At 37.0% G+C, this 11,849-nt stretch overlaps 1 protein-coding gene across 20 annotated transcripts in view; it reads right to left on the reverse strand.

Annotated features, from left to right (window-relative positions):
• LOC143935989 (uncharacterized) overlaps positions 1–11,587 on the reverse strand; it is a 103,588-nt gene extending 92,001 nt beyond the window's left edge. For 19 of the 20 annotated variants that reach the window (XM_077460260.1, XM_077460268.1, XM_077460401.1 and 16 more), the window contains exons 1-4: positions 11,476–11,587; positions 9,798–9,857; positions 5,473–5,529; positions 1,506–1,634 (exon numbers count right to left, since the gene is read on the reverse strand). In XM_077460260.1, the coding sequence (XP_077316386.1) occupies positions 1,506–1,634; positions 5,473–5,529; positions 9,798–9,857; positions 11,476–11,548 (319 nt within the window). In that variant the 5' untranslated portion in view covers positions 11,549–11,587. The remainder of the gene's footprint in view (positions 1–1,505; positions 1,635–5,472; positions 5,530–9,797; positions 9,858–11,475) is intronic. The other variant, XM_077460252.1, reaches the window with a different exon arrangement.
• Between the last annotated feature and the right edge of the window lie 262 nt (positions 11,588–11,849).

An 11,849-nucleotide genomic window follows, 5' to 3' on the forward strand; every position in this document is an offset into this window, starting at 1 on the left:
AAAGCCTGATATGTGCCTTCTGTACCATGTGCTTGTATGAGAAAATATCCTGTTCTCTTTGTATTGCTTCCTTTATGTGAAATCCCTAGTGTTCCTGCCAATCCCTCTGCTTTCCTATTAAAACTGACCACACTAAGCAGTAGAGCACACCGTGGTCAGTTCTCTAACTATGCTGGGAACTCAGGTGATCATTTACAATCAGATTTACTAAAACTGGTGCACACAGAATCTGGTGCAACTGTGTATAGTAACCATTCAGCATCGAAATTCAGCTTGTTCAATAAAGCTTCGACAATAAAACCTAGAAGCTGATTGGTTACTATGCACAGCTGCACCAGATTCTGTGTGCACCATTTTTAGTAAATCCCCCACATTGATGGATATGTAGTAAAGGCCAAACTTCTTGCTCAAGGAAATTGCATGTTCTCAAGTACTATATGTCTTTATGATTTCTTTGCTCCAAAGTCATATTAATCTTTTAAAAAACAGGCATAGAGAATTGTACTTATGCAGGCAAATTAAGCAGCTTTAATCTGCCCGCACAGCCTTGTCATTCGTTCACAGATATTTGTGAAAGCATAACTAGGAGTCCCATCTGCCACCGCAGGAGATGGGCTTGTAGTTCTCAATGGAACAGAAGTGTGGTAATCGGCACACTCATAGTCCATTCATATAATATTACAGTGTAGCGCTACACACATATAAAAAAATGTGTTGTGAAAAAAAATGCTGTATTCCAACTTTGTCATAAAGAAATTAAATCAATCCCATGCACACTCATAGTCCATTAACACTTCCTCCAGCTTTCCAACTGAGAGCCCATACCTTGATACTGAAGTAGAGCTGAAGGAAGAGCCTACTTGAGCCTGACATTGCACCCGTCATCTACTGATGGCAGGTGCAATGCTTTGCAGGCTCTTATGGAAAAAAAGTAATACATGCACATTTTTTTCATGAACATATGGGTGTATTTATTATTTTTTCTAAGTGGTAGACTTAGCTACTAGGTATTATTTTCTTTAAAACCATGATGCTCTATTAAATGATCTTAGCAAATGATCCCTAAAAACTCAAAAAATTATTGCCCCTTTTCCCCATGTTGCTATTACAGGCTCAAAAGTGGTCCTCACAATGATATCCATGAGGAGCATATTTACATTCACACTTTGCTGTCCTTGTGCGATCCATTAGCCTAACTTGAAAAAGTGTGATTCAGCCCTCAGTGTTCCTGCTCTAAAGGTTGCCTGTTGAAACTATTAAGAGCATGCATTGCTACATATGGGCTCCTAGTGAGCCATGTTTGTGAGAGGTGACAAAGGAATTCTCTTTGTGTATTGCAATTATTTGATCTCCTTCAGTGCAAGGATAGGAGTGACGGAGTACCATTCAAATGTTATTGTGTTAATTTTGTCTGTGTCTTTTACATTTCTATAATTCAGGGATGAAATGTGTGTGTAGCAGTATTACATGTTTTTTCCACGATGTTGGTTGTTGAAATGACTTACTCTTATCATAACTGTTCCTCTGATTGTGGTACCAAGAATTGTCTGCTGCGCTGGAATCCTGACTTTGGACAGATTTGGAGATCTGCTGCTTATTGCCAGTAAGAGGAGATTCATTGCTGTTACTTTCACCTGCAGTAACAGTACAGAATTATATATCCCATATACTGAAATTCTGTTTTAATAAAACAGTTGTATCTTTATTAGGATGGCATTCATATTAAATCAGAACTCTTAGTAGTTTGGAAACATTATAAATATACTCATTACCTTGGAAAAAGATCATAGTACACCTCTCGTCTCTTGTTCTAGAGCCAGGGCACTGGCCAATACATGACACAACCATAGGTCATGTTCCCTCCAAAGTAGCCTTATGTTCTGGGCTGTGTGCCCACATAGTTACATTAAACAACAGTACCAGGGATGGCTAAACTAGAGGTGACTGGGTAAATGCCTCCTTCTGACTGCAGCAAACCAATTACATCATTCTCCCAAGATGTTCCTCTAAAGCTGGCCATACATTGCTCAGGATTTGTTTGTTTTAGAAGAGCTGACTGAATTTCGATGAGTGCCAGAAGGTGATAATTTTATCAACTTTTCTAAACGAAAGAATGTTTTCGATCAGTGACTGCAGCCACTGATCGTGAATTCTGAATGTCCCGGCGGGGTGGATTTCTCAAGGAATCAGGGTTTCTTTTCTTTCAGCCAGTCTAGGGCCACCTTAAGGCTCAGCTGACTTCTTTTCAATTTTATAAGTATTCATTATGATATTTTGCTGTATATTGTGACATGTAAGAATTTCATAAGCATGCACACTTGTAAAATGACCAACAGGTGTTCTTTAACCTCCCTGGCGGTATGATTATTTCGGATTTTAGGTGCTAAAAGCGGTACCATTATTTTGCATGAAAATTTGGCGTTTTATATTGTAGTCCTGCAATTCTTAGGAATAACTCTCTTAAATCTGTCCAAACCAGAGTCTAGCAGACATCCCGGGTATGATAAAGTTTGAAAAATTAAATCATAAATTATAATATAATAAATAATTATACATAATTGTACCAAATAATAATATAACAATAATAAAAATTATTCAATAATGTAATCAAATCAAAAACACTGAAATTTGCTCAGTTGCAGAATTGTCACTGTCATTACTTTTCAGTATTTGATGACGGATCTCCCCACAAATCGCTATCGCTCAATTCTGCGAGTGATTCTAATTTATTATCGCTGTTTTCTAGCTGGTCTAAAATCATTTTTGATGTAAAATGACAGTTTTGGTTGCTATGGGCAATCTCCAGTTTCCAGGCATAAAGAACAGTTTTTATTATATAAAACTGCATGCAGGACACTGGGCAGACCACTAGGGACAACGGGGATGTGAAATATTTACATACAGCAATGTAATCTGTAAGATTACATTATACTGTATGTTTACTGTTTGTTTCACTTTTTGAATTTGGCGCCGGTCTCCGTGCCCGTGCGTCGCAACGCTCGCAGGGCACGGAGATCGGCGATGTAATGCATCGAGCGAGACACGGCTCGCTCGTACAGCGGGGAGACAACGCTGGATCCGAGGGAGAAGGTAAGTAATCCTCCTCCTGGATCCAGCGATGCAGTCCCGAGTCTGACTCGGGGATACCGCTCTTGGTATAAAAAATCCACCCCGAGTCAGACTCGGGAATACCGTCAGGGGGGTTAAAAGACAGTTTCCCAAAACAAGTATGAGTGAAATCAAGGAAAGTGAGAGTGAAATTAGGACTTCTAATCTGCATGCTTATTCTGGGGCACTGACCCAGAAAATACTTAAGCATTATATCAGGATGAAAGACAAGCAACACGTATTATCAGAAGCTTGGATTACAGTGGGATGAGGTGCAGGGGGCCTGGATATCAGAATTATCTCTGCTCTTTCACAACTGTTCAGCTTGTCAATCATCACCTGGCCACACCTAGTCCTCCCACTGCAGTGACTGGGAGGGGGAATGCATAAGGCACAAATGAAGAACGATATGGTGCTGTCACAAAGGGTAAATTCATCTCTTTCTTTAATTTATGAGGCTTGTACATCACATAGTAACTGGATTTGTTTCTTTTTTACATTATCATACAGCCCCCTTTGTTATTCATTAATGGTATCTGTAAAACACACAGGACAGGTGTTTCAGTACAGCAATTCTCAGGTAGCATGTGAGGCAAGTCACCCATGTGGATTAAACTCTACAATTATCATATTATTACATGCCTGTGGCATACAGATGGATATGTGCATCCAACAGCTACATATATAGCATAAAGTAGGATGGTGCTTCTCAAATGATGCAACAAATTCTGTGTGTGCAGAAACCGTGACTTCACCTAGTTAACCAAACTACAGGTGAGCGTAAACTGAAAAAACATTATTTGCAGTTATGTACATCACTGAATGGGGTTGTTTACCCAATTGTGTAGTTATTGGCTTTGCATGGTCTGTAGCATGTTTCCACATTGGAAGATTTTGTTGGTTTTAAACCTTGCTGCATAATGGCATCAATGTACGTTTTACGCTTATATGTTGACAGATATTTTTTTCTTTCAGTTTCTGCTTACTTAGCTGGAAAAAAGTTGACTAGCACTGGGAGGTTTGTATGGAGCAAGAATCTCAGAAAATTATGTAACCTGTCCATGTAATTATTGACTTTTGGCTAAGAATTGTGTGCTTACTGCTGTTTATATGACAACTGAGAAAACATTAGATGGGTGCAAAGCAAATACAGTCACGGCTAATCCGACTGCACAGCATAACTGTCTGTAGCTATACTTGACTGTCTTTGTTGTAATGAGTGTAATGGGCCCCCATAGCAAACCCATTTCAGGGCCGAATAGTTTTTTCCTATAGTCTTCATTTCAAAAGCAATTCAGATACAGAATACTTGAGGTTCCCAAACAAAAATGAGTATGTAGCCAGATAGTACTGGCCTAAGTGAAGTTGATCTCTATTGCTCCCTGTCCATAATTATGTCATATTAGCAAGAGACGATTTGTAAGCAGATGTAAGCAGATGTACCCGCTCTCAGGGAAACCATGGCCATTGTCCTCGAAAATCTATTTCAGATGATTCATTTTTAGTGCCTGCTCTGTGCCCACAGAGATGCAATTATATACTGATCTGACTGTTAATGGTCATGGTAATCTCACACCTAAATTTAATTTGTTTATGCCTCTTTTGTTTGGTTATCAGAAGCCATTCACAGGCATGACCTCAAAGACAACACTACTTTTGTAAATGTTTTTATCCAGATAAGCATAAAAATAAAGCATCTTCTTAGAATATCTGGTGAACAATCAGCAAGTAAGTGATATCAAAAACAGTTTAAGCCAAGCAACCCAATAATAATTAAAAATTGCTCTATGTCTGACCAGTTTTAGTGATGGAGAATGGGGGGGGGGGGTCTTACCTAAGCATAGGTGTGGGACATGACCTTGAAGTTTCAACAGCCTCCTGGCAAGGTCTGCCCCCCCCCCCCCCCCCACAACACACACACACACCATTATGTGCCACAGATTTATTGGCAGGTTTTACCTCTATAGTTGTTGTACAATAAATGTTTTCATGCCCTTTGGGGCTTTTGATTAGTCTAGAACTGATATTCCGTCAGAACTGGCATTTAGATGAGGTTATAATAGTTCAGTGCTCACAGATCATCTGTATTGGCAAGAGTGTTTTGCCCAAAATGTGATTAATGTTGTTTACTGTTATGATGGAAGAATTATGTGTTTTTAATTATTTTTATCCTAATAAAGCTGTGGCCTTGTCTATTCCAACATCATTGGTATTACGCATTGTTAGAACTGTTTTTTTTTTCATTCCTACTTCTGTAGATTTGGCCATAATTTTGTTGATCACGCCATTTTCATTGAAAAGCTGAATACTCAAGAAATTTAAATTACATTTCTTTAATTGGATTTACAGCACATATATTCTCACCTGAGCTGGATTGAGCCGCCAGGACAGTTTTGCTTGATTTTCCAGAAGAATCTCCACCTGGAAAAACATCATAAATGAATGTCACTATTTATCGGCTTTTTTTCCTGTCTTCATTATTGCTTACGAAGATTTGTTGGAACTTCACTATGCGACCTAACCAATCATGTCTCCTTTAAAATTAGCACACTGAATCTGGACATAGATGTTTCGAATCTCAGGCAGTTCAGCAGGAACCATGTATGGGCATTGGGCAGGCAGAAAATACCCAAGTTTATTGATCGATCAACTTGGGTACAGATTTTAAATGTGATTATTGCTAGCTGCTAGGAGACCACAATGGTTCTGAGGAAGGGATTCCCCAATCAACACTGACTGTTGTTGCAGGAAAGAAAATCACTATGTCTATGGAGCTGAACTACAGATAAACAGCTAAACATACACATCATATACAGTATATATACATGAATAAAAGATATATAAAATTGTAATTGTCAAAATATGTGTATATCTGTTCACACAGGATATTGTAAAATCATGCCTGGTATGGTAATGCCCAGTAATGTATATTATGTGTGCTGGTGAGCTGTACTATGGATTCCATATGTCTGTAGATTTGGCCATAATCTTGTTAGTGAGGCCATCTTTCACAAAGAAGCTGAATACTACTCAAGAAGTCTAAATTACACTTCTTTGATCAGATTTACATCACATATATTCTCACCTGAGCTACATTGAGTCTTCAGGACAGTTTTGCTTCATGTTTCAGAAGAAACTCTGCCGGGACAGGTCCATCTCTGCTCACTGTGCTGAGATGGACCAGTCAGAGCCCGGCTCTGAAAATGGATCGCCTGTCTAAGGTCCCTTTCACACAGGCTTTCCGATCAGGTCTGCCTGTCAGTTTTTTAGGTGGACCTGATCGGTGCAGTAGATGTCAGCAATCTGCTATCCGATCCGATCCTGTCCGTGAAATCCAGATGGATGGTGACCCTATTTTCCATCTGTCTGGAGGATTGGATGGGGTGAGATGAAAACAGACAGGTGGTCCGTTATCATCTGATCTCCCCAAAAAGGAGAGCGGGGATCTGAAAGGTCCGTCACAGCACAGTGAGCAGAGATGGACATAATCAATCATTGTCCTTTTAAATGCACGCATTTGGATCTGAACTCTAGACAATCAGCTAAACATACAGGTAATATACTGTATATATATATATATATATATATATATATATATATATATATATATATATATATATATATAGAGGCTGTTTTAACTGTCAAATTATTTGTATATCTGTTCACACCAGACCATTGTAAAACCATGACTGTTAATGGCCAGTAATGCATATTATGTGTGCTAGTGAGCTGTGCTGTGAACAGCACCCCACTGCACCTTCACAATGTCCATGTGCTGCACCAAAGCACAGTTCAACACAAGGGGTTTGATTTACTAAAACTGGAGAGTGAAAAATCTAGTGTAGTTCCGTAAAGAAACCAATCAACTTCGATTTTTTTTTTTTTTTTGTTAAAGCTTAATTGAACAAGTTGAAGTTGCAAACTGATTGGCTACAATGCAGAGCTGTACCAGATTTTGCACTCTCCAGTTTTAGTAAATCAACCCCAATATGTCCTTCACATTGCAGAGATCTGCAAAAAAATGTACACAGCACCTTTTTTTTCATTCATTGAGGTGCTTTGTAGACCATTTATTTTGAATGAACTGCCTAATGTAATATGCAACAGTGCTCATCATAGCAAGTGAAGGCATGCACTGCAGCATGCTGCATTTTGGTGTGAACGGGCTCTAAAGCTTTGACAATGAAGTAAGGTGAAGTGCAAGGGAAACTACTTCTTGATAGTCTGGGATGTTAGACATATGCACAGATTTGTTTAATTAAAATGTACACTTTAATAAGCCAAGTGGTTAATTTATATGTTAACTATTACTTTGAATATTGTCATATTTACGAATGATCTTAAAAACGAATTTAGGTTTTTAGAGGGTTAATGTTCTAGTGCTTTAAACAGCAACTTGCTGAATGTAAAAGTTTACTGAACCACTAGGTTGGCACTCTGGAAGAATAGTCAAAACATCATGTTTTTCCTTGGCAATGAAAAGTATATCTACAGTAGATATAAGTAGATGTAGATGTAATTTGTTGCCTCATTGTGCTATTTAAAGGTTCATATTTCTCCTTGAGTATTTATCGTGTTTTAATAGAAGAATTTAAGCATACTCTGAAAACTCAATGTGTGACAGCATGTAAATCTACAGCCAGATGTCAACCTGTTCACTTGACCCTTACATGAACAACAAACAAAAAAAAGCTTATATTACTTTTACACAGATTATAAGAAATGGGATTTCAGGTGATGGTATACACACAGAAGTTACATATCTCTTATTTGATCTGTTTTATTATTTTTAAACAGGCATAGGTTTTTAGATTTACAAAATAGGACATGGGTAATCTCTAAATCAGTGATTCTCAACCAGGGTTCCGTAGAACCCTAGGGTTCCTCCAGAGGTTGCTAGGGGTTCCTTCAGTATTGGGCAATTTCTGCCTCTCAGATAAGTTCCCACTCACACCATTGATCTTTTTAGCTATCTGGAAGGAGGTAATTCTTCCCAATGACCACAAGTGTAAGGACCATTCTTCCCACTGACCATCACACTAATGTATCATGAGTTGTAGATTTCTAATTTTTAGCAGGGGTTCCCCGAGACCAGAGAACTATTTCAAGGGTTCCTCTGTGTTGAAAAGGTTGAGAAAGGCTGCTCTAAATGCTTACACAAACCATTAAAAGCAAGAGCAAAAAGATCAACAGTTCTTTGCTGAGTAAACTTTTCCTGAGAGGAGTATGTAGGCTGCCTTTGCTAACAATTGCATGAATAATGCTAATTGACTCAGTTTATTGCTGATTCTCTGGCTCCGGAATTTTCTGGCTCACTGTAAAAAAAGTGTACAACTCAGGAAAATCTGAAAATTGTCAGAAGTTTGTATTTACTTACATGTTTTTGGTTAATAAATGAGAGCATTAAGCGAGAAGGTCAGCATAACAAAAAACAAACAAACAATTATCTTCTGCCAAATGAGAAGTCAGCAATGACAGCCTCCATATTTCTTGAGGAAATTTTTTCTTTAAAGCCCAATTGAACCTTTTTAATGTATTATAGTAATACAGTAAAGCTGCATATACAGTAATACATATGCCATTTTTTCTATTTTTTATATCTGCTAAGTGCTGTAGCAAGGGTTAAAATGTGTTGTTAGAATGTAGTCCACTTTTAGGCAATCTCTTAAAACTTTTCTCTTCAGAGAAGCCTATCCTGCTCTTACCTGACAACTGTGCATTTATTTTATGCCACAACTCATCCCCCACAGTTATACCTTTTGTATCACTTGACCCCTCCCCCTCTTAGATTGTAAGCTCTAATGAGCAGGGCACTTTGATTCCTCCTGTATTGAATTGTATTGTAAGTGTACTGTCTGCTCTAACATTGTAAAACACTACGCAAACTGTTGACACTGTAAAAAATCCTGTATAATAATAATAATAATGTAGGAGAATCTCACACTCAGGAAGCAGCCTGGCTCTTTGACAAGCCTCCAGAACAGATATTCTGCAGCACCTCTCAGGAGGGCAGGGACATTGTTTAGTAGAGAAATGTTCAGTAGGGCTTGACAGACCACAGGAGAGCTTGTGTATGAGAGCCATGGTCCGACATTGCAATAAGGTGGCAGCACAAGGCTTTTTCCCCTTTGCTGCAGGTCTTAACTGGTGAAAAGGGGCATATTTATTACTGTATATGCATTCTAACTTTACTACAGTGAAGATTTAGGCTTGGGCTTTAACTGGTAATCATGATAAAGTATTTTGGGTCTTGGTTGGAATTTTACTAGTTAGTGGTTTTCATTTTTCAGTTTTCAATTTTCGTTTTGATCCTTGTTAAAAAAAAAATATTTATGTAATATCCATTTAATTTATGGGGAAAAGTGGCCTGATTTTACACTGTAGATAATATATGTTCCATGTCATGATACTTTTGAGAATGGATGTATGAGCAGAGTCACGCCACTCTTTTCACATGACAGCTCTGGTGTTTGGCAATTGGCATATCCCTGTGGTATAATAGAGTGATTTGGAGCTTAAAGAGGGTTTCTTTTCTTGTTCCAGTAAGTGAATAAAAGGAAGGGCTTTTGGGTAGCAACTTTTTTGTTTTTCCTTGCAAAGCACAGGTTTGCATTAAGTTATTCAAATTTTTTATTTTTTTTCAAGTACCAGCTTTTGACATTTTCCAACATGCAGAAATAGAACCTTACCTGATAAGTCACTATTTACATGTTGCTGTACGACCTTGTTTCTTGACATTTTCATTGCTGCTGTATAAAGTAATTTTCAGTGTTATTTGTTGTAATACATAATTAAGTCAGCATTAGTTGATTATTAGTACTACCTGGTATTTTATGTACTCCTTTACAGATCTTAATGGTTACACTCCTCAAAAATGTTATATGGTCAAACTAATGAGTGCAATTTGCAACAGTGTTATGCACGTTTATATCTATCCACCATAAAGTGATATATATATATATATATATATATATATATATATATATATATATATATATATATATATATATATATATATATATATATATAAGTTTGAGTTTGTTCAGCCTATTTGAAGGACAGTTCAACTGCATATATTCCTGCCATAATTTTCAACTCTTTTCCTGTTCACCTGGTAGGTTTGAGTGCTGCTGCCTACCTCTGTGTGATCCAGAAGCTCTTAATGCCTTCTACATTAAATAAAAAACATAATAAAAATCCAACAGAGAACATGGTACCTCTATTGATCAAATCAGGTGTATAGACTCGGGATCTCAAGGGCAAATATCTCACAAACAGAGTGCTCAAAAAAATACTTTGAAATGTCAAATTTAAGTATTGGGTGGACCAATTGTTAAACCTTAGATGACTTTTCTCAATGATTGGTATAAGTGTTTTATACCAATTCAAATTATTCTTCCCAGATGTAAGATAAGGAAAATAATATGGCAATAACATTTCTGTTAGTAGTACTATACCTATTATTAATTATTAATTATTAATCAGGGGTCTCTTAGATTGTAAGCTCTAACGAACTGTTTCCTCCTGTATTGAATTGTATTGTAACTGTACTGTCTGCCCTAACTTTGTAAAGTACTGCGCAAACTGTTGGCGATATAGAAAACCTGCATAATAATAATAATAATAATATTTTAGAAAATTCAAAACTTCTGGTAAATTCAAAACTTCTGGTATTATTCAAGAACAGTTTTGGCCATAATTTTATAGTCATTGACAATATGAATTGTTTTAACCCTCATCCATTTAAGGTTAAACCCAAACATTTAATTATGTTAAAAGAGAATAGCTAAGACTTTATATATGCAAAAAATAATAGCTTAATTAAATTGTACAATGACCTAAAATCATCAAAATATAAGAAAATAATTGTTTAAAACATAAAGATTTAATGATAATAAACTTATAACTTCTAGGCAAATAACTGATATGTATAATGTTGCAAACAATAAAAAATAATAGTTGTGATACAATACCCTTTAGTATGATATAACACACACATTTTGAGCAATTTAACAAAACTCCTTTTGCCTAAACAACAAAAAATACCCCTCCTGGGCTAATTCTGAAACAACACAGGATCAACCCTGGCAGCACATAAACACATATGCTATATTGTATTGTATGCCCTATAGCTACATACATAGATAACAAACTCATGTTGTGGAATGTGAATCAGACTACAATTTTTGGTAGGCATTACATGAGTTTTTCCCTTACTTTTCGTTTCAATTTCCATTCATTTAAACACTAGCTATGATGCGATGTTGAGTAAAATTTACAAGTGTAAAGTTATTTTTTATGCATCCTAGCATATTATGTCTAGGACTTCCAAAAAATGTTAAATTGGAAAAGGTTAGTATCACTTACCTTGTGATGGAAGACATGTATTCACTATCAATAAGGCACATATTGATATCCAGAGGCCCCTGGAGGTCCCCATTTTTTGCAGCTCGTGAGATGAGCTGAATGTCGAAAGCTGGCACTGTTTCTGTGCACCAAATGTGGTATATATAGCAAAAAAGTACCCTTCCCACAGCCACATGTTGAGGACAGAAGAAACTAGAGATGGCCATTGACGTCAAATGCTTAACCTGTCACTCTATAGATCCAGGATGTTTTTCTAAATGAATCTTAGAAGTGATGAAGAGTTAATGGAAGAAATCCCCTAAACAAATGCTAAATACGTAAAGTACCTGTTGAAGAAGGAAAATACCTCAAAGAATTGTTTAGAATAGGATCTT

This window comes from Lithobates pipiens, unplaced genomic scaffold (genome assembly GCF_037356315.1).
Source record: "Lithobates pipiens isolate NorthernLeopardFrog02 unplaced genomic scaffold, aLitPip1_a1.2 Scaffold_10, whole genome shotgun sequence".
NCBI lineage: Eukaryota > Metazoa > Chordata > Amphibia > Anura > Ranidae > Lithobates > Lithobates pipiens.